The sequence below is a fragment of the Amphiprion ocellaris genome, chromosome 3 (assembly GCF_022539595.1).
Source record: "Amphiprion ocellaris isolate individual 3 ecotype Okinawa chromosome 3, ASM2253959v1, whole genome shotgun sequence".
Taxonomy (NCBI): Eukaryota; Metazoa; Chordata; class Actinopteri; family Pomacentridae; genus Amphiprion; species Amphiprion ocellaris.
This window is the reverse complement of record NC_072768.1, coordinates 17962996-17986339: the sequence shown is the minus strand read 5'-3', so window position 1 is coordinate 17986339 and position 23344 is coordinate 17962996. Positions and strand designations below refer to the sequence as shown.

Sequence of the window (23344 nt, the reverse complement as noted above, 5' to 3'; positions counted from 1 at the left end):
GTTCCTGTGGTTCCCTCAAGGCTACAGGAGGAGTCCTACGAGGACGAGCCGGTCCACCTGATGGAGTCACTAAAATACTGTAGAGTACAGACCACATCAGCATGATTATAAGCATCCTCTGGTAAATTAACAACCAGATACTGATGTCTCTCACCATATGGACTTCAGGAGATGACTGGGGGATGATAAACTGTGACCTACTGGTTGGGTTCTCTCTGTTCTCATGTTTCTTACATGTTTGTCCCCTGACAGCCGGGTCCTAATGTTTTTTGAGCAACACACCATACTATGATGTTTTTACAATGATAGTTCTACTATGGAACCAGTTTGACATGTTCAGGTGTTCTTTGTGTGAAAACTCAGAGATTTCAGGTATCAGAAGGTGGTTTTCAACTTTCTTTATTAACTTTCTGCTTCAACTTTAAACTAAATTTCCTTCACTAACCCCGCCCTCTGGACTTCCAGTAAGCTGTGTTCCTATTGGCTGTCCAGGTGGCTGCTTGGTGTTATCAGGAACACCTGAGCAGCTCAGTGTCTTCCTGCTTTATTTAGCTGCAGACAAACATTTCCTCTGCTTCTCTTCACCACAGAACCGGGTTTGGCTCCATTGCTTTAGTGTGTTCTTTAGGCGTTGGCTTGCAGCTTCCAGCAGTAAAATCGTCTTTAATGTGTTTCTTGGTGTGTTTTAGGGCTTTGTACTGGATAGTTGTCTTGGTAAATGTGGTTCTTTAGCCACAGTTAGCACATGGTGTTAATGTGTGCAGTGATTAGTGGATTTGGTACAGCTGAGTTGTGTCTTTATCTTGGCTGTAGTGAGTCTTTAGAGGTTTTTGGTCAGACACATTCTGAATTCTTGTTTGTGAACCAACGTTGGTTGTCCAGAAGGTAAGAGTTCCTGTCCTGATTCTCTGTTCTCAGAGGTTCTCTGGTAGGCTGCAGGAGACTTTAGCGTTTGGGTTGTGCTAGTTTGGTTTTTGTACGGTTTCATTTGGATGACTATCTTGAGGCCCCTCCATGTGGTTTAGTGAGGTTTTCTGCAACAGTTCTACAAAGCAACCTGCAGCAGAAGAGACTGAGAGTTTTTAGGAAGTTCTGGAGACCAGACTTGAGAGCAGCAGAAACATTTGTCAGCAGTTTGAGCAGGAGAAGGTGAGCTTCAGAGTAGAAATGAGATGGAAACCTTCTTGACCCGTGTGGTGAGGTCCTGTACCAAGAGTTTGAGCAGGTTGTGAAGAGTCTGTAGTTCTTTGGTCTGAAAGCACAAGAAGAGTCGACTCATTAAAGGAGAAAACAGGAGATATTGTTGGTTCTTCTGTCGCTCTGCAGTTTCCTTAGACTGAATATAAAGTTTATATTTTAAATGATTTACCATGTGAGCCCAAGAAGACTTCAATAAACTCCCTCCATCCCCTGGACACAACAGATTTTAATACCATGTTAAATCTTTTTTTTTTTTTTTTTTTTTTTTTTTAATGTTTTTGAGTTTTAATCATAGTTTTAGCATAGTTTTTTCTCTTTGCTTGTTTAGTTTTGTTATCTGTGTGGAAGGTGCAAAACAAATAAAGTTGAATTGATAAACAGAATAATTGACTAACTCATGATTGTGACAACAGAAGTATTTTCATTATGATTTAAGGGTTTATTTCATTTTTAAGGTTGGGGTTAAAATCTTGACAGAAAAAGAAGATTAAAGAAACAAACTACATAACAAAGAGCAATTAAATCAAAGGAAAAAAATTAATACAATAAAACTTTTTAAAGTTTTATTGTTAAAAAGTATTTTTTTAAATGTTTAATATTCTTCTTAATTGTATTTTTTAAATGTTTAATTATCGAAAATATTTTATTTGTAATTTTTAATATTTGTATTTTTAAAATTTTGTTTAATTTCAGAATTACGTTTTGTATCTTGTTTGATTATCTGTTTCAATATTTTGTCTGTTTAATATAATTTAATTGTATTTAATGTTTAACTATATTAAACAGACAAAATATTGAAACAGATAATCAAACAAGATACAAAACATGTAATTATGAAATTAAACAAAATTTTTAAAATACAAATATTAAAAATTACAAATAAAATATTTTCGATAATTAAACATTTAAAAAATACAATTAAACAAGAAGAATATTAAACATTTAAAAAAATACAAAACATTTAATTAGATTATTAAACCTTTAAAAAGACAAAACATTGAATTAAAAAATTTATGTTTAATTAGAAAATTACATCTTAAAGACGATAAAACTTCAAATAGGAATTAAACAGAAAATACAATGAAGCATTTAAAAAGAAAATTAAAAATTAAAAGGTGGTAAAACATTTAAAAAGAAAAACCTTAAAGATTTAACCGAAAAATTAAATATTGGGCAAGAAAAAAAAATTCAAACAAGCTGATAAAACATTTGAAAAAACAATTTAACATTAAAAAGACAAAACATTTGTAAATCAAATCAGACATTAGAAAAGAATAAAAGGTGAGAAAAGAGCAAAACTAAACGTTTAAGAAGAATCAAACTAAAGACAATACATTTGAAAAGACACCAGTTAGACTTTAGAAGATCAAATTAAACAGAAGAGACAATAAAACGATCAAAAAGGGCAAAAACGGATAAAGGTCCTCAAGCGTTTTCTAGTCTGAAACGAAAACATCAAGTTGTTTCTTCAAACATTTCCTTTTTCTATGTTCTTGGTTTGATTGTGGACAGATTTACTAAGAACTCATTTCAGAAAACTGCTTTCCAGATAAAGTCTACTAGTAGTTGAAGGCATTTATCAAACTAATGTTACCTTCTGATCTCCACAAACTTTACTGTTCAGTGAAGAGAATCAAAGTTTGTTGAGGATTTCTAAAAAACCCGCAGGTGAAGGTCTGAGAAGAACTCAGATGGATGGTCTAAATGTGAAATCAAGACTCATGGTCACAAATTTTAAGGCTTCTGTTAACCAGTAAGTTCAAACTAACAGAGAAGTAGTGAGAAACTTTAAAAACTTCAGTCGTCAGACTGTCTGAAGGTTCAAACTAACAGAGAACTACTCAGGAACTTAGAGGATATCAGTCCTTGGAGTGTCTGAAAGTTAAATCTAACAGAGAACTACTGTGGGACTTAGAAAATTTCAGCCCTCAGACTGTCTGAAGGTTCAAACTAACAGAGAACTACTCAGGAACTTGGAAGATATCAGTCCTTGGACTGTCTGAAAGTTCAATCTAACAGAGAACTACTGTGGGACTTAGAAAATTTCAGCCCTCAGACTGTGTGAAAGCTCAGGTCCTGAGGACTTGGGAGGTGTGGAGGCTTTGGAAAGTCTTGGAACTGAGGGTTCCACCCTCCAGCACAAAGGCTGAAGTCCAACCTCCTGAGAAAAACGGTCGAGTCGAGACTCGAGTTAAAAAAATCTTGAAAAACGACAAAAAGTAGATGACAAATGCGCAAAAAAAAGAAGAATTAGTATCTGAGCGAATAGCTCAGGGGATAAGGAGACAGACTGCCAAGCAGAAGGTCGCAGGTTCAAGACCCGCCACTGGCAATTTTCTTTCTTTGTCTTTGTCAGGATTTTGATAAAAATTTAAGAAGGGTCTGGTCTTGAACCAGCGACCTGCAGCTCCACAGGCAAATCCTTAACTCACTGAGCTACAGATCAGATGAAAAGAAATAAATTCGTCGTCCCTTTGGCATCGTAGTTCGTGAAGTGACCACATGGGCAGAGCCAAGGCGGAGTCTGGGTGGAGTCAGGGCGGAGAGTAGGTGGGGAGGTGGGTGGCGGCCTCCCCCCTCTACTCCCCCACCTTCCCCCACCGCCCACCACACCTTCCCCCGCCCGACGAGTTCTTCGAGTCGCCACGAGTTCTTCGAGTCTCCACGGGTTTTCCCGAGTTTCTGGAGTTTCCACCAGGTCGGAGGCAGAACAAGCTGTCTTGAAGAGGTGTTGAAGTCGGTCAGGATGGACTGACTTTTTACAGCCACTAGAAAGAAGAGCAGGTCTTTAACCACCATCCATAAAATCCATGGAGTCGGCTCCAGAGAAATGAAAGGTCAACTTTTGTCAACCTGCATCCAGATGTTCAACTTGATATCTTTACTCTGACATTTTTAGCACCATAAACCTTTAGTATCACATTTTTTTTTTTTTTTTATCATTTATTAGGATTTTAATGAAATCCACCAGCAGATTTTGTTTTTGTTGACAAACTTTATTCTTGTCGTTGTGGGACTGCAGTATTTAAAACTGTTCCTTCTATTTGACCTCATGTTCATTAGTTTTAGTGGAGAAAGTTTGAATTGTCAATTAGTCTCTTAAAAACTAAATAATTAATTGGATTAGTCAAGAGGTTTAAATTTCTTACTTTGTCATATTTTAAATATGACAAAAAATATAAAAATAAAGTTTCTTGAGACAATTTGACCTGTATTTGGTGTAATATGAATAAAATTGAATTCAAATTGTATGTATCTTGTAATGTTGGAGTAATTCAGCCATATATGTTGGAAAACACATTTTCTTTGTCCATTAATCTGTTGATTGTTTTCTCCAGTAATTCATTTCTTGTTTTGGTTAATAAAATGTCAAACCCAAATATATTCAATTTACTGTCATAAAAACCAGAAAGATTTACATTCATGATGCAGGAATCAGGCAGTTTTTCACTTTTTATCTTAGTTTAGTCAGAAAGATAGTTGATAATGTGTGAATTGTTGCAGCTTGTGAGCCGTACAAGGTTTTAATCTTTGGGGCCGAGTGTCAGAAAACATTTAGAAACCAACATCAACAAAACACTCAACAAAGATTTGAACATCATTAAAGGGAAATCCAACTTTTGCATGACAATGTCAAACTAAAGGACATTTATTTCCAACGTAAATGTGTGATATTCATCCTCTGGAGCTTTCTCTTCACATCGTGTTCCACCTGGACTGGTTTGGTCGGGAGCATGTGCAACAAACATTTGAAAAACTGCACTTTAACATCAATGAATGACACTGAAGTTTAATCTCTACAGAAATGAGATGGAGTCTGGATGTGCTGCTCTGTCATTAACTCCTAAGTTTAGGGAAAGTTCAAACAAAAGAGGACAGTTCAGATAAGACTTGAGAATGAGCTTATTTTGAAAAACATCTCAGACTTTCTGAGCTTCAGCACCTACAGCAAGATATTTTAACAAGCAACTCAAGAGATCTAGAAGTTGGAGAGAGTTAGCTTTAGCTGAGCCAAAGAACACGTGGGACGCTAACCTAGCAAACATTTCAGACTTTCCTCTGTGAATTCAGAGAAATAATTTACTATTTAATGACAGAGCTACATATCTTAACTCAGTCTCCTTAAAACAGACTCTAATTCAGTGTCATCCATCCATATTAAAGTGCAGTTACCCAAAATGTTTGTTGCATGAGCTCCAACAAAACCTTTCCAGGTAGAAGGCCACTTTGACAAACAGGAAGTGGACGATTCCAAGTCGATTTACAGAAGGAGGAACCGGACTGTACTAAGTGTGGTCGAGTATAGAGGGGTGTTTTGTGGGTTTTTAAGGCTGATAATTATTATTAGTGAGACATTTGGAGTAGATATTCATTTGCAGTAAATGAAAGTATTTAAAATCTTGGAGTTAAGCTTAGAAGAACACAAACTCTAACAGGAAACTTTGTTGATACGTTTTTGTTTTGTTTACAGAATGTTAAGTTAAAGGAGTTTTATTCATGACGTATAACCAATCAAATCACTCCAGAAGACAGAGCGACCACAGGTAGATAAAGGTTCAGAGCCAAAGTAGCACCATTTTTAAATGTATTTATTACCGTAAATCAGTAAAAAATAAAATACTGATAATCAGTAAATCAGTCAGCCCACAATTACTACAATTCTACAGTGTATGTCTCTTTCCTTTGACTTGTTATTTGTACAATATACGATGTATATGATGGCGTTTTTTCATACCAAAGGCTATACTATGATGTTTTCTAAGAGACATACTCTGGTTGTTCTAGCTGTGGGCCACTGCACTCCTCCTCTGTTGTTTTCTGGATTGTACTCAGCTGCATGCCTTCGTCCACCCGGCCTCCGTTGACTCGTCCCGCCTGCCGTCTCTGGAGCTGAAGCTGGATTGGAACAGACCAAAGTACAGTCCAATCACGATGCCAGCTGCCTCTCAAAAGGCTCCTTCATCTGGTGGAACTTCTTCTGAGGGGAAGCTGAGCTGGACCGGCAGAACTTTGGAGATGTGTTCCAGTGGTTGGTGGATGTGTGGGGAGATAGAGAGGGACCTTTGACTTGTTCAGAAAGGAAAACAGGAAACCCATTGGTAGTTTTAGTTTAGGGTGCTACTGCAGTGTGTTTTTGGGTTTTAAGAGGTGAACAGGAAGAGTTTTTTCTTCGTATTGATTATCTTTTACTTTGTTCCTGGTTGGAATGCCCATCAATGTCAACATGAAGTTCACTTTTAGTTCTGTTTATTTATTTTTATTTTACTAACACCCATTTGCTTTTAACCCCCTCACATGTTGTGCTGTTGTAAACTTCCTCTTTTAAATAAATACTCGTCTAACCCTCTGGAAACCAGCATTTGGACTGTTTTGGTGTTGCTCCTCACCTACTTCAGACAGCAAGGACAAAACGTTTTGTGGACCAAAGGCTATACTATGATGTTTTTAGAGTGACATGCTATACGGTGACGTTTTTAGAGCGACATGCTATACTGTGACGTTTCAAGAGTGACATGCTATATGATGACGTTTTTTGGACGACATGCTATACTATGATGTTTTTTGGGGTGACATGCTATTCTATGACATTTTTAGAGTGGCATGCTAAACTATGATGTTTGTTGGATGAAAGGCTATACTATGACGTTTTTAGAGCGACATGCTATGCTATGACGTTTTTAGAGCGACATGCTATACTACGACGTTTTTTTGGGTGACATGCTAAACTATGACGTTTTTTGGACCAAAGGCTATACTATGACGTTTGTTGAGCGACATGCTATACTATGACATTTGTTGGGCGACACTCTATACTATAGGCTTTTTAAATTGACATATTACTATGACTTTTTTTCTTTTCTTTTTTTTTGTTTTTTAGCAACATATTATAAGAATTTAAACAGTTTTAAAAATTACTATACTTTTACTTGTGCAATGAAATATTATTCTATGGCATTTTTTAGACGACACATACTCTGATGTTTTCTTGAATAACATACTATTTTGACAATATACTGGACTATGACATTTTTTGAACCACATATCATACATGACAATTTTAGGCAACATCCTATCATTTTGCACTTTTTGAATCACATAATAATCAGTTGGGGGTTTTTTTGCCAACATGCTATACTATGAACTCCAGGCCATACTATGTTATTCTTGAAAAGTATACTATACTTTGACATTTTCTGAACTACATCCAATACTATGGCATTATACACAGTGCTTTGGTTACATGTTGATTTATAATCTAGATTTTTTTTGTTTTGTTTTTTGACAGGACTACCACAGACTTGACCGTGAACACCGTTGACACCCACCCGAGGGAGACGCTGCCTAAGATCTCAGGGCTGCTTGGTCGTGTTCTTTCTGGTCCTGCTCCAGAACGCCTTCATCAACTACGTCTTCTTTTGAAGAGGCCCTCAGATGCTGCAATCTCTGACCTTAAGGAGGAACTGCTACTTTCACTCTGTAACGAGACAGCGGTTATTTTAAAGACCCAGCTCCTGGCGGCTTTGAGTGAAAGTTTAACACCCATCAAAACGGAACTACAGACAGTTAAATCTGAGCTGTCGGTCAGTATTTCAAACATCAAGTCCGACCCGGCTGCCCTAAAGCACACTGTGGGTGAAACAGAAACTTCACTCTCCACATCACTGACGACATCGTCACACTCCAAAGCAGAGCACCTGTCTGCTGAACTTTTAAAAGTGGACTATAAATGTGAAGAATGTGAGCAGCAGCAGACTGTGAGCAGCGGAATGTGATCAGAAAGAAGTCATTTTCTTTTTTCTTTTCTTTCTGGTTGACTTGATGCTGTCAGATGCAGATGTTGGAGCTGATTCTGATCTTTCAGGACAAAAAGCTGCTTTTCCTTCACAGACTTTTCAGGAAATTATTCTCTCAGGTTTTCTCTGCTATTTATATTTTTATTATCTGTGATTATTTCATTATTTCTTTATTGTAAAATAAAGTTTGAGGCATAAAGACTCATTTAGTTATTTTATTCCTGAAATCTTAGACGTAGCAGAACTAGACTTCCAATTTCCTTCTTGTGCTTCTGATACTAGAACTAAACATATCTTCAACACAGATCATCTGCTTTTAATGAATCAGCAGCATCACAACAACAAATGAGACAATTTTCAACAAATTAATGAAACTGATGTCATTTAAAACTATCAAGTCTGTTTTAGTGTCAAATTAAGGCTGATTACTGACAACTAGAACATTAACGTTACTGTTTTAATCACATTTAAGTTTCCTGAACGTTACATTAATGTCAACCAGCCACAGTTTTATGAACTTAATGAACCACATTACAGGAACACAACATACTTCAGCTGTTTACATGAAACTCAACACATTAGCTTGATGCTACGTTAGCTTTAATCATGCTACGACTGAGCAGCTAGCTCGGTTAGCATCGCTAACATTAAAGCTAATATTTACTATGCTAACTTTCTTCTCTGGTCAACACACACTGAAACAAACTCCACCAACATCTGGAGTGCATGGCACACATTACATCTGACACTAAAGCTGCATATAAAGTGCATTAAAAGCGGCACCGATACGAAAATAAACATTTACTTACCGAACTATTAGAGTCCTTTCAGTGTCTGCTGGTAGAATCAGCCGAAGGTAGAAAACTGGTTAAAACAAGCCAACGGGCAGGAAAACTGTCTGTCGAAAATGTTCTGCTGCTCCACCGATAAACAAACCAACAGTTATTATATCAGAATTAATCCAAAGGAGGAGAGCAGAGTCTCTGCTTCCTCCATGGGACCTGTCAATCATTCCAGACCAGCCTGTCAATCAAGTAACCCCGCCCCCTGGCTTCGCAAAACTTTAACGCTCTATATAAAATTCAATATTGATTAATTTTAGGATTGGCCACCTGATCTCTCATTGTGACCATGAAAACTAACGAAAGAAAATCTATGTACAGTCTATGCACCGTACTCTGTTTGGCTCCACACTTGCTGATGACCACTTCCGGTCTCAGAAAATGAAAAAACTGACCTTTTTTCGTTTCTGTCTCTTACTGATTTTACTTTCTTGTTATTCTAAATATAAAACGAAAATCAAAGCATTTTTTTAAAAAAAATCGTATATCCCTTTTTGATCATGAAAAGGAAAAACGCCTTGTATTTCAATTTTAATTTTTGTATTTTAAAACGAAAATCAAATAACCACTCGTTTTTTGTTTTTCAATACCCGTTTCAGAACGGAAAATCAAATTACGAGATCCGTACACGGACCCTCCACCCATGAAGGCTTACAGACTGTGCCGTGGCTCAGCCTTGGACGCCTTACGCACGGCTGGGTCTCCACCTCCTCCAGATGCGTAACTGTGACACTCCTGGAGACGGACTGGCACCAGTAAAACCAGACCACTGGCTCCCGTCAGCTCCAAGCAACCAGCCTCCCAAATATGTCTTTGCCTCGTCCGGATTGTGATCTAACATGGTGTGATTCAGATTACGCGCAATGAATGTCGCATGGGGTTCGCTGACGCTGGTTCTGAGTCTGGTGAGCCACACAGAGTCCAGGTGCTCACCGACCTCCTATTATAAGAACTGCTGGATCCGACGGTTCCCGGGGATTTTCATCGACATCGAGGAGTCTCAGAGGAGAGGAGCTCAGCTTTTAAAGTTTTACCAGGAGGAGACGGCGCTGAAATGCAGCCGCACCTGCTGCCTGACCAGAAACTGTGAGTTATTCTCCTGTCACCTTCTCTTTCTTTAATCTGTTAGAGGCTATACGTTGATCTGCTGTTCTCACGCATTCCGGCCTGACGAATCATCTTCCTTTTCCTTATAGTTTCCTGTAATCTGGCCATATTTCACTACGATACCACTCAAGAAAACGTGAACTGCTTCCACCTGCACTGTCCAACCCTGGAGAGCTGCATTCTGAGTCACAGAGGCAACGTTGTTCTCTACAACATCACAAAGGGTAAATCACTTCATTGTGTAAATATTTATATACACTACAGACAGATCATATTACAGTCTTAATAATTCGATATGAATTTTGCTAAATACTGAGCCTGCACCTCTGTACTAGTTTTAGCAGCAGTTTAAAGAAGTAACTTGTTACAGAAGTACTGCACCAAAGTAGAATTTTGATGCATTTGTGCATCACTTTTTGCTACTTTATACCTCTATGGCTCTATTTTTCAAAAGGAAATACTGTACTTATTACTCTATTACATCTATATAACAGCTATAGTTTGTTTATATTTTAAAAAATCCATATTGATCACACTATAAAACATTAAAAGCATCACCAACCAAGTGTATTGGCAATCATCTGGTAATGTAATGTATAACAATATAACTCCAAGACCTATATTTTCTGCAAAATACGTATTTTAAAGTCTGTTTTGAGCATTTTTTTCAGGCTTATATAGCCATTCACACATACATTCAGTGAAATAGAGGATCCAAAACTTTTTCCAGCACTGAGACCTTCTAAAAGTAAAAGCTGTGTAATATTTGCAATTTGTACTCATTTGTTGCACAAAAGTAAAAACTGATTAACCAATTGCTCAGTTAAAATCCAGTATATTATTGCAGTTGGGTGATAAATTAAAAGAAAAACCTGAACTCTTGATCCCTACAGTGAGGGGATCTGGTAGCTCAGTTATGCAGTAGGAGACATTTTGCTGCAATGGTCTGATGCAACTTGCAAAAAAAAAAAAAAAAATATAGTCTGTATACTATTATAGATAAAGCCAAAAATCTCAGTAATGAATATAATGTTACTACTGCTACTATTAAAGTACTACCTAATGGTTACATTTCTACTTAAAGCGATGAAGAAGGGTCCACTCTTCCCTTTTGATGTTAGAATCACTACAAAATAAGTTGTTCTGCGTGATCACCTATAATCAAACTTTTGTTTCTGGATGAAGGGTGTTTCCAGGATGATCATCCCCAACAATAGGACATGAGGGGTCACGCAATGATTTGATAAAAAGGATGTGAATCAAGTGCCAATTGTACACCTATGGCAGATTTTTTTTGTTAGATAGCATTCTTGACCACCATCATCAAACATCAAATGAGGGAATATCTTTAGTTCTTGACGTCAAAGACCTGAAGAACCAATGCCAGGGAATATTAAAGCTTTTCTAAGACACTTCATTTTTTTCCGACAAGAACAAACAGGACGCTCACTTATTTCTTAATCTTCCAGGTGTGGATCCTGATCTGTTGGTGTTCGGAAAATACTTCACCTCTAATGTCCGTGTGCTGCCCCACCACTACAGCCGAGTCAACGCCTCAGAGCCGCTGCCTTCAGACAAGCGCCAGTTCATTCACCCTCCTCCACCCGTTGCCCTGCCCCTGACTTCTGCACCCTCAGTTAAACCTCCCACTACAGCCAGCGAGGTCCACACCACCACTGCAGCGCCGCAAGAATCCAGTCAGCTTGCTACAGTTCCAACAACCGCCTTGTCTTCTACTGAAAAAACTCCACCAGCTTCAGGAAACTATGTACAAACAACAGCCCCAGCCACCTCCACCACTCCTCTTGCACCTAGCTTTACTACGCCTCTTTCATCCACCCCAGTTACCACCCTTGGCCAGTACAACTCTGAAACCCTTCCTGCTTTTTCTACAATGACTGCACAACCCTCCAAACGTGCCTCTACCCATCATCCCACCACCACCAGCTTCTCTCAGTTAGCCCCCAGCCCTCCGCCTTCTACAACTCTTATGGGCAACATGGAAAGCAGCAAGCAGCATCCCAATGAGACCAAGGGCAGCCTGGGGAGGAACCACACTGCAGGCAGTGATGGAGGCCAGGAAGGCGAGGAACCCCTACCAGGGTTGGGACCTGGGTGGCATGTGGCTGCTCACACCTTGCTGGTTGCAGTGGCTATCTGTATCTCAGTGCTGCTGAGCTGCTGCTGCTCTGTTCTGCTGGTGGTGAGCTGGAGGGGTCAGAGGAAGAGGATGGGACGCTACCGGACATCATGGAGAGGGAAGAGAGGCTCCATGCGTCTGATTAAGTATGCACTGGTCAAAGAGAACTCCTGAAGGTGAAAACAAGATCAAAATGAAGATGGAACTGACATTTTTCTTGTCTTTCACAGTATTTAATGAAAGAATCCCAGATTAAGGGACAACGGACATGAATAGAATTTGTATGATTATATTTTTGTAAATTTTCACACACTGCATCATTTTAGCAGCAAATATGTTGCTTTCTATTGCTTCTTTGTCAGTAAATGGGGATGGAAAAAAGTAGTTAGCAAGCAGAAACACTAGTAAAGCTAAGAGGGGAGCACCAAAAACACAAGCGCTCCAATTTTTTGTCAAGAAAGTCAACAGATGTCTTTTTGTCCGGCCTACATTTTGATGCACCTCAGTGACTTTAAACTGTTGTTGATGCCAAACCTCAAAGACATTAGCCACTTTTCAACTCTGGTCTTAAGTGCGACTTCGTGGGCACTTCCAAGCAATTAACGGCTACAATTCAAGAGTGGTTCAGATCATCCGTATGCTGACAGACTGTAGATTTGCCTCGTGGCTCTCAGTGTTTTGACCTTCCTGCCATCCAGCTCTCGGTGTACTGGGTTGCTCCTGACCTAAAAGCGCACACACCAAAACTCTTTAAAGAAGACTGAAGTACTTTTCAACAGCCTGCTGCTCAAAGTATCCTTTCACTGGGGAGCTGCTCCTCGACCTGATAGTGACGAGAGTGGGATGGGAGCCGAAGCTGGGCTGGGAAGAGACTGAATGGGGCTTTTATTTCATTAAAGCTTTAACCATCACGCACACAAACTCCATACAGCTTCCTGACTTCAAAGACAACGCGCATTAACAACAGCATACTTTACACTTTTATTTGATGTCAACGCCTGCATCCTTCACCTCATAACAGTACATTATTTTGGAATATAAATATTACTAACTACAGTCTTGGCGTTGTGATATCCTGACGCAAAACGAAACAATGAATATCTAAAGTAACTCCTGTTTGTGTTACTGGTTCAATGTTGGAGTCCAAAATGATATCTGAGGCTGCAAGTGTAGGTCCATGTTGCTCTTGGTCACTGTCTTTGTGTAAATACATTTCTATGTTCAGTGGTATTAGAGGTTGAACACTTTCTTGACCGCCTCCTTATACTGCAGCACGCTGCTCTCGTTATCTCCTTCATTCTTCAGCCTCGTGACTGAGTCCTTATACTCCTGCACCTCACTTCTAGCCAGCAGCTGTTCTTGCACTTCTTCGCCTTCTCCCTCTCCGGCCACTTTCATGCGTAGCAACATATCCATGATATTCTTCTGGGACGGGCTGCCCTCCCAGCTATACTCCTCCATGTCTGCCACAGTCTTCTCGGCCTCCCAGGCCTCGGTTTTCTGGAGAATGAGAGAAACAGAACATTTGCCACCCTTATGTGCAGGTGGAAAATTTACCCCACCTAACTGAGAAAGTAGTAGCGACTATGCTGAAGTAACTCAGGCAGAATTTTGTCTGCAGGATAGCAACAAAAATATAGGTTCAAATAATTTTCAGTTATGTTGAATATGGGAGGCTGTTATTCACCCGACACCCTTTCTTTGATGCCCCTCTCACAGAGATAGTATTTCTCCATATGTAGTTCTCCGTCCGCCGCCTGTCTAGCTGTCATCACATTCACTGGAGAACAATACATCCCATTGAGCAGCAGCTTAAAGCAGGGCAGCGACGGAGCCTCAGTTCTGCTGCTGTCCAGGTGTTTGAGGTTAATGACCATCATTACCGCTATACATATCTGATCCGCATAACATCCTGTCTGGATCCAGTCCAGGTCCTATAGTGAAGAGCACCAGATACTTGAGAGTAGATCAGTAGCTTCCTTTGAAATGATGATCTACTGAATTGAGAGCAGTAGTAGTTTTAGATCATGTTTTGCAGTGTGCCTCACTAAAACAAAAGACACAATGAGGCTGTCACATTTTATCTGAAGGATTAAATTTAGTCGGGCAAGTTGAGTGTTTAGTACGACATACAACATGAAATAATGCCAAGTGTTGACAGTAGTGTCATGATGTCTATTGTTGCATCCATAACTAAGCAGTCTGGTCAACAGAACTTGGCAGTAAACAAGTAGCCACCTGTTTGACAGATGGAGTTCATCTACTTTCCAAATAACATATTTTTTTTGTGAAAGGACAGGTGCTAGGCACAAAGGCAGAAAGAGAGCCTGTTCGCGGTAAATGCCTCTCCATGTTGGAGGCAGCCTTGAGCAGTCAGCACAGACGCTGGCCTGGATTAGCACCCACTGGAATTAGCAGGCCAGGTCCGTCTCCCCGAGTAGAGAGATAAAATCACCTCAGTGGCTGCTAACAATTGGCCTCTTTGTGGGCTACCGTTACAACCTGATCACTACGCCACTCTCACAGCTTCCACAGGCCTGCTGGACAAGCACTGTGCCTTCCATTGTGTGTCCAAAAGGGCAATGGACAGTGTTGTGCTTCCTGGCTCGAACACCTTTCCCGACCGAGAGATTTTTTTTTTCAGTGTGACTAAGCCATGACGGGAAAAGCTCCTAAAGACAGAGGTTACACAATAGGGGGAGTTGTTTTCTTTTATGTGGCTGGCTGCAAATTTATGCGAACAGTGCCTGGGCTAATGACCTGGTGGCAGACTTCTCTGATGTGGCATGGTTGGCTTAATGTGAATGAGTATCAGGGTCAACACCTGATAGGGGAGTCTGTTTTCCCCTCATCTGTAGGGAAATGTCAACTGGACAATGCTGCTGTTTGCCATCCTTCTGCCCATTCAACTCTGATACCTCCCTAATGGGCTTAGTCGCTCAGATCGCCGAGCAAGATGGACACGAATTCCCCTGGTGAGAGGTACTGTGCCATGCTGCTAATTATATGTAAATGTCACCAATGAGGGCGGAATACAAATCTACAATCTATTTTGTACTATAATATTCTACTAGTATAAAATTTCACTCAAAATATGATTATAAAATTCTAATATACACCATTGCGGCAAAATCAGTGTCTTTGCAATGACACCTCTTCTTAAGTTATGACTTTAATTATCTGTAATGAGCATCATTCACCACCCAGATAAACAGATATGTACAAAATAAAAGGAAGAATAACTTAATTAGAAAACAATTAAAAGCTGTAAATATTATATGAAATTGGCCAATTACATTAAATAATTAAGCTCCGAATGCATTATTTTGACTCATACTCTTCATAGAACTTTCATGGTTTAGCTAATATCTTTGCTTACAGTAGCTTTACGCTGATAGGCAAGTGAACTACAAGTCAAGTAAGAATCCTGCAGTTAACGCTGTGTGATTGTGATACTTTTTTTTAATGTTGCAAAGTGCGGTGAGATGCAGTGAGTGCATGAGATAAGGCATCACGATGCATCTGAGCTAAGCCTTCTCAAAAGGGTAAAGACGCTGAAGGTGACAGTGGGTCATAGCAGGCACAAGTAATGCCAGAGAGCAGGTGGCCTTTAGATGAATGGATGCTTGTTGAAAGAAGACAAAAGGTCAGACAACAAAAAGAGAGAGCTAAGTGGAGGAAGAAAAGGCACAAGTATCCCAGATAGCAGCAGGTATCGTTGGTTAGGAGTAAAGACTTTCTTATCCAGTCACTCAGGTTGATGTATAAAAAAACAAAAACTAGTTTAGTGGACACAGAGGAGTGGAAAAAAATTGTTCAACTTACCCAAGACTCGTGGTAGAGAACAGTTAGCAAGTACTGGGCATAGTCATAGTTCTGCTGTCTCAGTGGGCAGCTGGGAAAGAGAAGGAGTAAATCCAAAAGTGAAGAGACTTACAGGAATTTGTTTAATCTTCTTTCCACCACGTGCTTTCAGGAAGCAGTGTTTACCTGTCAGTCGTGATGGTGAGGACGTCAGTGTCTTTGCAGTATCTCTCCCCGACAAGTTTGAGCATTTTCTTGCGTGCATGGTCGTCCAGGTTCAAAATGGACAGCTTTACCTAGAAGGGCAATCGCACGATTCAATCATCGTAAGACAAACTAATCGAATAGTTTATGTGACCCACATAAAGCTTAATGATGCACAGAGAAATAAACAAAACGGATCAGGCCAGATGTGGCGTCATTACGTGTCATATCTCCAGCCAATATATCTCTCTATAGGTTTGGGAATAAAAACACAATCTAAACAAGAACGTTGTTTGTTTTTTAACACTGGCAGAGGCTTTGACTGGGTTGATTTAAACACTAGACTTTCTACAGATAAAATCACAGCGTTCATACTGTGGTCCAGAATCACCTCTAAGCTCTTTGCAGAGATGACTGATGGAAAACAGAGATTATTCCTTGATGTCATAGCTTTATGGCTCTCACTTGCATTATTTTTGACAACACGTTGAAAATGTATTGGAAGGTAACACGAGATACACGTGTCATTTATCCTGTGTGCTACACTGATGTCTAAGGTCAGCATGTATCGGATGTACAAATGTGCACAGAGACGGCAAAGTGGTTGAGTCTGCTGTCTCTGGAAGCACGTGTCCAGTCTGAATCAAAATCTGCATCAGATTTAGTTTCAAGGATATTCCCGTCTCTCTCTAAACAAAAAAAATAACTAAAGGCAAACCTCCTGCGTATGTTCATCATTTGAAGATTGATTCATTTTTTCAAACTAAAAATAAAGGGCTTAGTCCACTTGTTCTGGATTTGGAATTTAACTGTGTGAGATTTGCTCTCCAATCTATCCTCCTGCTTAATCCACCTGGATTAATGTCTAATTCCTACCTTGCTGATATAATCTAAGGCAATGTGTCAGGGGAGCAGATGGCCGGTGATTAATGGCAAAAATGACACATTTCTGCCTGTGAAAATTACAAATTTATCAAAGACGGTTTAACTTCATAGCTGTGTTTTAAGGTAGGCTTTCTTTTGACATGTTTTACAGTTAAAAAGCCTTGACAATTTACACGTGTAAACATGTGACAACATTCAAGAAAGAAGAAGAGGTTTTAGTGAGCAGAACAGTCTTGTTGTTTAGATGTAAACGACAATTCAAGCACCATAGAAAAAAGTGAAAAAGCTGACTTCAGGTTCTGCCAAATGAGGGACTTTTCAGTCATCAAAGAAATTGTGTATTGTTCTGCTTTGCCCTCATTATCATCCTGTTCAAATAGAAAACACAACTTTTACACATGTGTAATGTCACAGTTACAACTAGAAAAAACGATTATGATCCCAGTGATGGATCTGTAATCGCCACTTATAAGTCAGCTATAGTGCTACATTTTAATTGACCAATTATATAATGCAGTTAAAAGTTTCTTTTGGGTTTTTTGGATGGACTTCACAAGTTTATTTTTTTTCATGGGTTCTTACTGTCATGTATGTCACATGTGTTTACATGTAAGGTTCTGGTCTGAGGGGAGGATTGCATATTGATGGATTAGTGGTAGGGGGGATTAAGAGGAATATTAAAATGTCCCAGCAAATATGTCAATGCCAAAATGTTTTCCTACTTTTTTCAGTGAAAACAGGAAGTTTGCAAAAGACAATAGGCACATCTAAAAAAAAAAAAAAACACTTAAAAGGCCTTACACTAACACAAAAATAGTAACTGAGCTTTAGCAAATGTTTAAATGTAAATTTATTGTCTCACACTAATCTCTCTGTGCACTCTCCGTGCCATAAGTTCCTGGGTTTGAGGTCATTGGACAACGGACGCCTCTCTAGATAAGTCACAGACATGATGTCAGCTGGTGATTACACATCCCGGCAAATCTCTAATCTCATTTTACATGACAGGTTTCACCACTACTCGATGCTATATAGATTGACATAGCAGTAAAAGTCAGCACATCGAGCAAAAAACTCAGTTTAAGACTTCCTCAGAGGAACTGAGAAGAAAAAAATAGAATAGCAGGGAAACTCACTTTGAGTTGAACAATACGTGCTGAAGGATTTCTGACAGACAGCCCGGAAGACACGTAGTCTGTGCATTCTACTTTAATGGGGAAGTGTTCATCACATTTGGCATCAGTGTCCAAAGCAGAGGGCCACTCTGTGCAGAACGCTGCCAGCAGAGAAAGACATTTTTACATCCATTAAACAAGTGAGTATTTTCAACGTAAACAACATGCTAACATGCAAAATGACCTCTTGCTAAATAACACCACAAAACAAGGAACAGCTGTTGTCTTGATAATCAAACCGAGAACTTACGTTTAAGAGCTTCACAGTGTTTCTTGATGGCTGCTGGTGTCAAATGCAGGAAGTTTGGGATCTGAAACAGATAATGAGTGAGACCACATAAATGCTTTAATGCATTAGATTTCAAATGTGTTGTGTCACAACCTATTCATTAGACTCTACTCTCTAGATGAAATAAAATGTTAAAACATCACTGTACAAAGCAAGGACTTGTGGATATTAGGACTGGACCCGAATATCTGGATATTAATTTTGAGATCCGAATATTTGCACCAGATGGCACAAATAACATATGCACTGAGGCTTTAAATATGGCAAATTTACCAATAATCCATTCATCTGTACAATCTGTCCTCGTAACATATTTCATTCCCCTCTTCTCCTTTGAGATTTTTGTATTAGTTGCATATTTGTCTGTAATACATACACAAATACATATTCCAGTGTATAACACTGGTCGCTGGAAGCTGGGCAATTAAAAATCAACAGGACTAAATGAGAAAATACATGAAAACATGCTGCAGATACAGTAAAAAGTACATTCTAGAAAGCACTTGCATATCAAGCACAGAATTTTAATGATGATCTGGATAAAAACTACTTAGGGCTAGAATTCAGAAAACACTGGTTTTAAAAGGCATGGTAAACAAAGTGGAACACAAAATCCCATTGATCCAGTGAGTAAAGACTATTATGTAAGGCATACAATTATACAAAATATTCTATAATGACTTCAAAATAAATTTCTCATTGGTCACATTAGTAGCATGTGATTGGGCAAATTACATTCATGAGTTGTGATTCCATTTAAAGAAAAAAACAGTTTGGGAGACTGAGAGAATGAAATCAATATCATCAGGTTGCAGGGCAGAGATCCAGCTGTGACAAAGTAGTGGATCTGCAAGTGGCTTGGGTCCAGATGGAGCAGCTGGTGTCTGGACACAGCAGCTCGGTAATCCGGGCACAAGGACACAGCCATGAGAGCCACGCAGCAGAGGAAAAAGTGCTCCATCAGTACTGCAAGAGCACTGGGCAGCTGCAATTAACTCAGCTAGTCTTAAAGAGCACCAGGGTGAATATACCAAGATATACAAATGTAAGACATACAAATACAGCCAACAGTCAACTGTACATTATCTGCAGATTTTTTGAACCATATACAAATAACCCTTCAATTTACCACATCATCATTTGTAGTTCTTTGTTGTCAATAGAATTTGTAGCTTGCGCATATTTATCATTTTGTATGAGGTGGTAACTCCCTGTTAGAGTTAGGGTTGTTTTTGTCAGTCAACCTTAAGTTTGCAAGCCCCTCTTTATAAGTAATCAGGTCTGACCTTGATTAGCTCCAAGTTGCCCTTCTTCTCTGGAGGAACTCCTCCCTTCATAGGGTATCCCATCCTCACGGGCAGGGGGACGGAGCCTGCTCTGAAGGGGGTCGCTGCTGGATAAACTGCAGTCCAGTCCTGATCCAACGGCATCTTTTCTGTCCTGGGCTCCCCTTCCTGTTTACCACAACACGGAGGGAAGAGGGCAGAGAAGCTTTTTTAATAGGCAACTGTGAGAAAATTATTGGTATTTTTTTTTCTGGTGACAGAACAGTGATGGCTGTTTAAAAAAAAAAAAAAGATCAGTTTCAGTCTTGTTTCAATAGAAATGTGTGCATCATGTTGTATTCAGATTGGAAATAGACACAAAAGCTGCACACTTACTTCTCTTCTGGGTTTTCTGCTACCAAATTCTCTACCGCTTCTCTCTGGAGCACCTACATTTGAAAGCAATTCAAGGTTAGTCACACACATACACTTAATATTAAAATGTCTTAAAATAAGGGTCAGAACATTGCACGTAATACATTAAATAAATAGTTTATACAGGAAGATGATAAATTATGGGTACAGCATGAATAAACGAGCAGAGAAACACAACAAATGTAAATGCTCCCACACCGTTATAATCTATGGCACAGTTTCGCAGTTAACATCCATCCATGCTCTGTACATGGATAAAAATGCTGAGCAGGCCCAGCTGATTCTGATTTTTTATAAAGATGGTGAGAGGAAAAACTCTACTTGATTTTGAAAGAGGGGTCATTTTGGGGGCACAGATGGCAGGAGCTTCAGTCACAAATAGCACCTTTCCACCAACATGAAATGGGGTCTAGTTCTGGATTGGTGTTGGTTCACAGTTGGTTTAACTTGGGAACCTTTTTTTAAAATTTTACATAGGATATAGAGCATTAAGTCAGTGTACATGTTGGTGCTTTTCCAGCAGTGCTATAACCAAGCAAAACAAAAATAATGGCACGTTAGGGTTAGGAGGCAGTTTATCTCTTATGCTGCTTTGACTTCACGTCCATACCATAGACTGTACAGTCTATGGTCCATACCGAAGCTCTGGTTTTTCTTCTTCTTCTTTAGATAATGCACAATTATACCACACCAGCCCCTGATGTAAGTGGTTCTTGATTCTAGACCAGCAAAACATCTTTCCCTTTCTTGTACCAGTTTTGTTGGTAGAGAGCCAGCTGACTGGCTGTTAAAAGGAAAATAAATGGTTTAAATAAATGGTTTGAGATTAGCTACCAGTTCAGAGTCCCTGATGGAAACTGCTCATTGGAATAGTGTTTCAATAGGAACAGTGACTCAGGTGGCATCTGAATTTAGATCTATTACAAAGGCATTAGCAAATATCGGCTGATATTGGACATTTAATGACCATTAGATTTGTGCATTAATGTGATATGTAAGGAAACACAAAGAAGCAGCTCTCCCTCAGGCAACTGAGAATGCAGTCGCATGAGGGATATCCATCCATCCATCCAGCCATCCATCATCTATACGCCGCTTAATCCTCATTAGGGTCGCAGTTGCCTAAAGTCTAAATCAGCTGACTTAGGGTGAAGGCAGGGGACACCTGGACAGAGCACTAGTCTATCACAGTTTAGAAAGAGAAAAACAAACACTCTCACATTCACACCTACAAACAATTTAGAATTATCAGTTAACCTCAGCAATTGGACTGTGGGAGGAAGCTGAAGTACCCGGAGGAACCCCAGGGATAACATGCAAACTCCACGCAAAAAGATCCCAGGCCAGATGCGAGGCAACAGTGCTAACCACAGAGACACTGTGCAGCCCTAATGCAGGATGTCATTTTCTGATATTTTACAGACCAAACAATCTGAGCACTGCTTGTTAGTTACAGCCCTAAATTATAAGGAAAGAAATTAATTTGTTCATTCAGTTTGTCATCCTACAATAAAAACAATCTGTCATAAGACATTTTATTAATGTTAAAATTACTGTTAGATAAATGTGATCTTATTTAATGTTATTGATGTGTCCTTATTTGAATGCAGCAGATATAATGGAAGGTGACAAATTAAGTAAGAAAATAATCCTTTCTCTACAGTCCTATTGCTGCTGTGCCAACATTTTTCTGTCTGAGCTCACGAAAGGCTAACTGACGTTGTAATGCGACTCAGAAAGTGGTTTTAGGTCGCAAAGCACTATCTCATCTCTCTTTAGTCTATTGTAATGTCTTTTCTGACAGTGATTTGAGAGGAATAGAGGTAATGACATCTAAGTACTGACATAACGTACAGGAAAAAGACACAGGAGCCCCACAAGAACCCCTGACACTTCGAACACACACAGCCCACAAATGAAAACAAGATCAATTATAACAGCTACAATTCCACAACTTTGTGCAACTAATTAGCTGAGTTTATATGCTAACTTCAGACCAAACAGCACATGACCGTCAAAACAGGAGCTGCTTGAACTGGCCCTTGTCACAGCATTTCCAGCATGTAGCTTAGCACACAGCTCGGAAACAGCGAGTTCTGCTTCACAGCGACACTGAAACTCACCTTTTTTCCCAGAGGAAGAATTCATGGACAAAGCCGTTGCGTATGTGACCCTGCTGACTGCATTATTAAGTCCAAAAGCAGGAATATTTAGTCGACCTAGGGACAGAAGCGTCTTGCTTGCGCGCGACGCCATATTTTCCCAGTGACTATGGAAAGCGGGGAGGGACAATCGACTCCAATTGCGAAATTAACGTAGAGAGAGCGTGCAGTGCCTCCTGCGGATGAACGCAGGTGTGGAGTGAACTCACGGTATGTTTGGATAGTTTACTGGCATATGAAACACTTTTGCAAAGCAGTTTTAGTTAAATGTTGGATTAAAACTAATATCAGCAGTTCCTCTTCGTTTGTCTTTAGGGTGACCAGATCTCAATAAACCAATTGTGGGACAAAGAACATATTTGTGTGGGACACCTTACCAAAGCTGAGAGGGGGTCTTATTTTTTTATATAATGTCTATCTAACTTTAAAAAATAACAAACTTTGACGGAGAATAAAGTGCTTTTTTATTCATATAACATTTAACCAATATTTTCACCAGCAAAAGATGTACTGTGTCGCTTCACGTCGTATTCCCCACCGTGTGAAACGGAAAACGAACTCTGGCAAACTTCACAGAAAACTCTCTGAGAATCACCTTGCACCGGCTTCACCTACTGATGGTCCTCTGATACCTGAGGCTTCGACACATGCGCTGTAGCTCATGAAGCAAACGTATCGAGCCACTGTGCCGAGGCGTGGTTTGGTCACGTGACTCGTGACGTTTGAATCACTTCAGTGACGTTTGAAGCACTCAACTGCTTCGAATCACCTGATTGGTTCGGTTTGTTATGTGAATCACTCAGCGGGATCGAGTGTTCCGGGATAGGAGATCCCTAGTGTTGTTCATTTGAATTGTTTTTCGCAGAATAGATTGGTTTTTTTGCTGTTGTTTTTGCTTTGAGAGTTAGTAGTATGTCAGATTTCGTATTTCGTAGAGAATATATATATATATATATATATATATATATATATATATATATATATATATATATATATGTATATATATATATATATATATATATATATATATATATATATATAT

The 23344-nt window shown here is 39.4% G+C and overlaps 2 protein-coding genes across 4 annotated transcripts; one reads left to right on the top strand and one right to left on the bottom strand.

Moving 5' to 3' along the window:
* Positions 1-383: 383 nt before the first annotated feature.
* On the bottom strand, positions 384-22418 carry mrps35 (mitochondrial ribosomal protein S35). Of its 3 annotated transcripts, XM_055009223.1 has the most exons (9): positions 22264-22418; positions 20102-20154; positions 19727-19894; positions 18402-18462; positions 18113-18252; positions 16074-16183; positions 15909-15978; positions 1181-1252; positions 384-1057 (listed from the first exon to the last, which is right to left on the bottom strand). In XM_055009223.1, the coding sequence occupies exons 1-9, from the start codon at positions 22394-22396 to the stop codon at positions 1046-1048; spliced, it is 819 nt and encodes a 272-aa protein (XP_054865198.1). In that variant the 5' UTR covers positions 22397-22418; the 3' UTR covers positions 384-1045. The 3 variants fall into 3 exon arrangements, with proteins under 3 accessions (XP_054865198.1, XP_054865197.1, XP_023151133.2); XM_055009222.1 differs by having other exon boundaries at positions 384-1252; XM_023295365.3 differs by lacking the exons at positions 384-1057; positions 1181-1252 and adding an exon at positions 13041-13583 and having other exon boundaries at positions 22264-22417.
* Positions 9537-16888, top strand: LOC111585765 (MANSC domain-containing protein 4). The gene is made up of 3 exons (XM_023295363.3): positions 9537-9922; positions 10033-10167; positions 11413-16888. Exons 1-3 carry the CDS (start codon positions 9700-9702, stop codon positions 12255-12257), a joined length of 1203 nt encoding a protein of 400 aa, XP_023151131.2. The 5' UTR covers positions 9537-9699; the 3' UTR covers positions 12258-16888.
* Positions 22419-23344: the final 926 nt, after the last annotated feature.

What these genes read in the sequence shown, in the direction of transcription:
- LOC111585765 (XM_023295363.3), top strand. Translation starts at nt 9,700, where the DNA reads ATGAATGTCGCATGGGGTTCGCTGACGCTGGTTCTGAGTCTGGTGAGC. An exon ending in CTGCTGCCTGACCAGAAACT is followed by an intron (nt 9,923 to 10,032) that starts GTGAGTTATTCT and finishes TTTTCCTTATAG; the next exon opens with TTTCCTGTAATCTGGCCATA. An exon ending in TCTCTACAACATCACAAAGG is followed by an intron (nt 10,168 to 11,412) that starts GTAAATCACTTC and finishes TTAATCTTCCAG; the next exon opens with GTGTGGATCCTGATCTGTTG.
- mrps35 (XM_023295365.3), bottom strand. Translation starts at nt 22,396, where the DNA reads ATGGCGTCGCGCGCAAGCAAGACGCTTCTGTCCCTAGGTCGACTAAAT. An exon ending in GCAACTTGGAGCTAATCAAG is followed by an intron (nt 18,463 to 19,726) that starts GTCAGACCTGAT and finishes TATCTGTTTCAG; the next exon opens with ATCCCAAACTTCCTGCATTT. An exon ending in ACACTGTGAAGCTCTTAAAC is followed by an intron (nt 18,253 to 18,401) that starts GTAAGTTCTCGG and finishes CTCTGCTGGCAG; the next exon opens with CGTTCTGCACAGAGTGGCCC.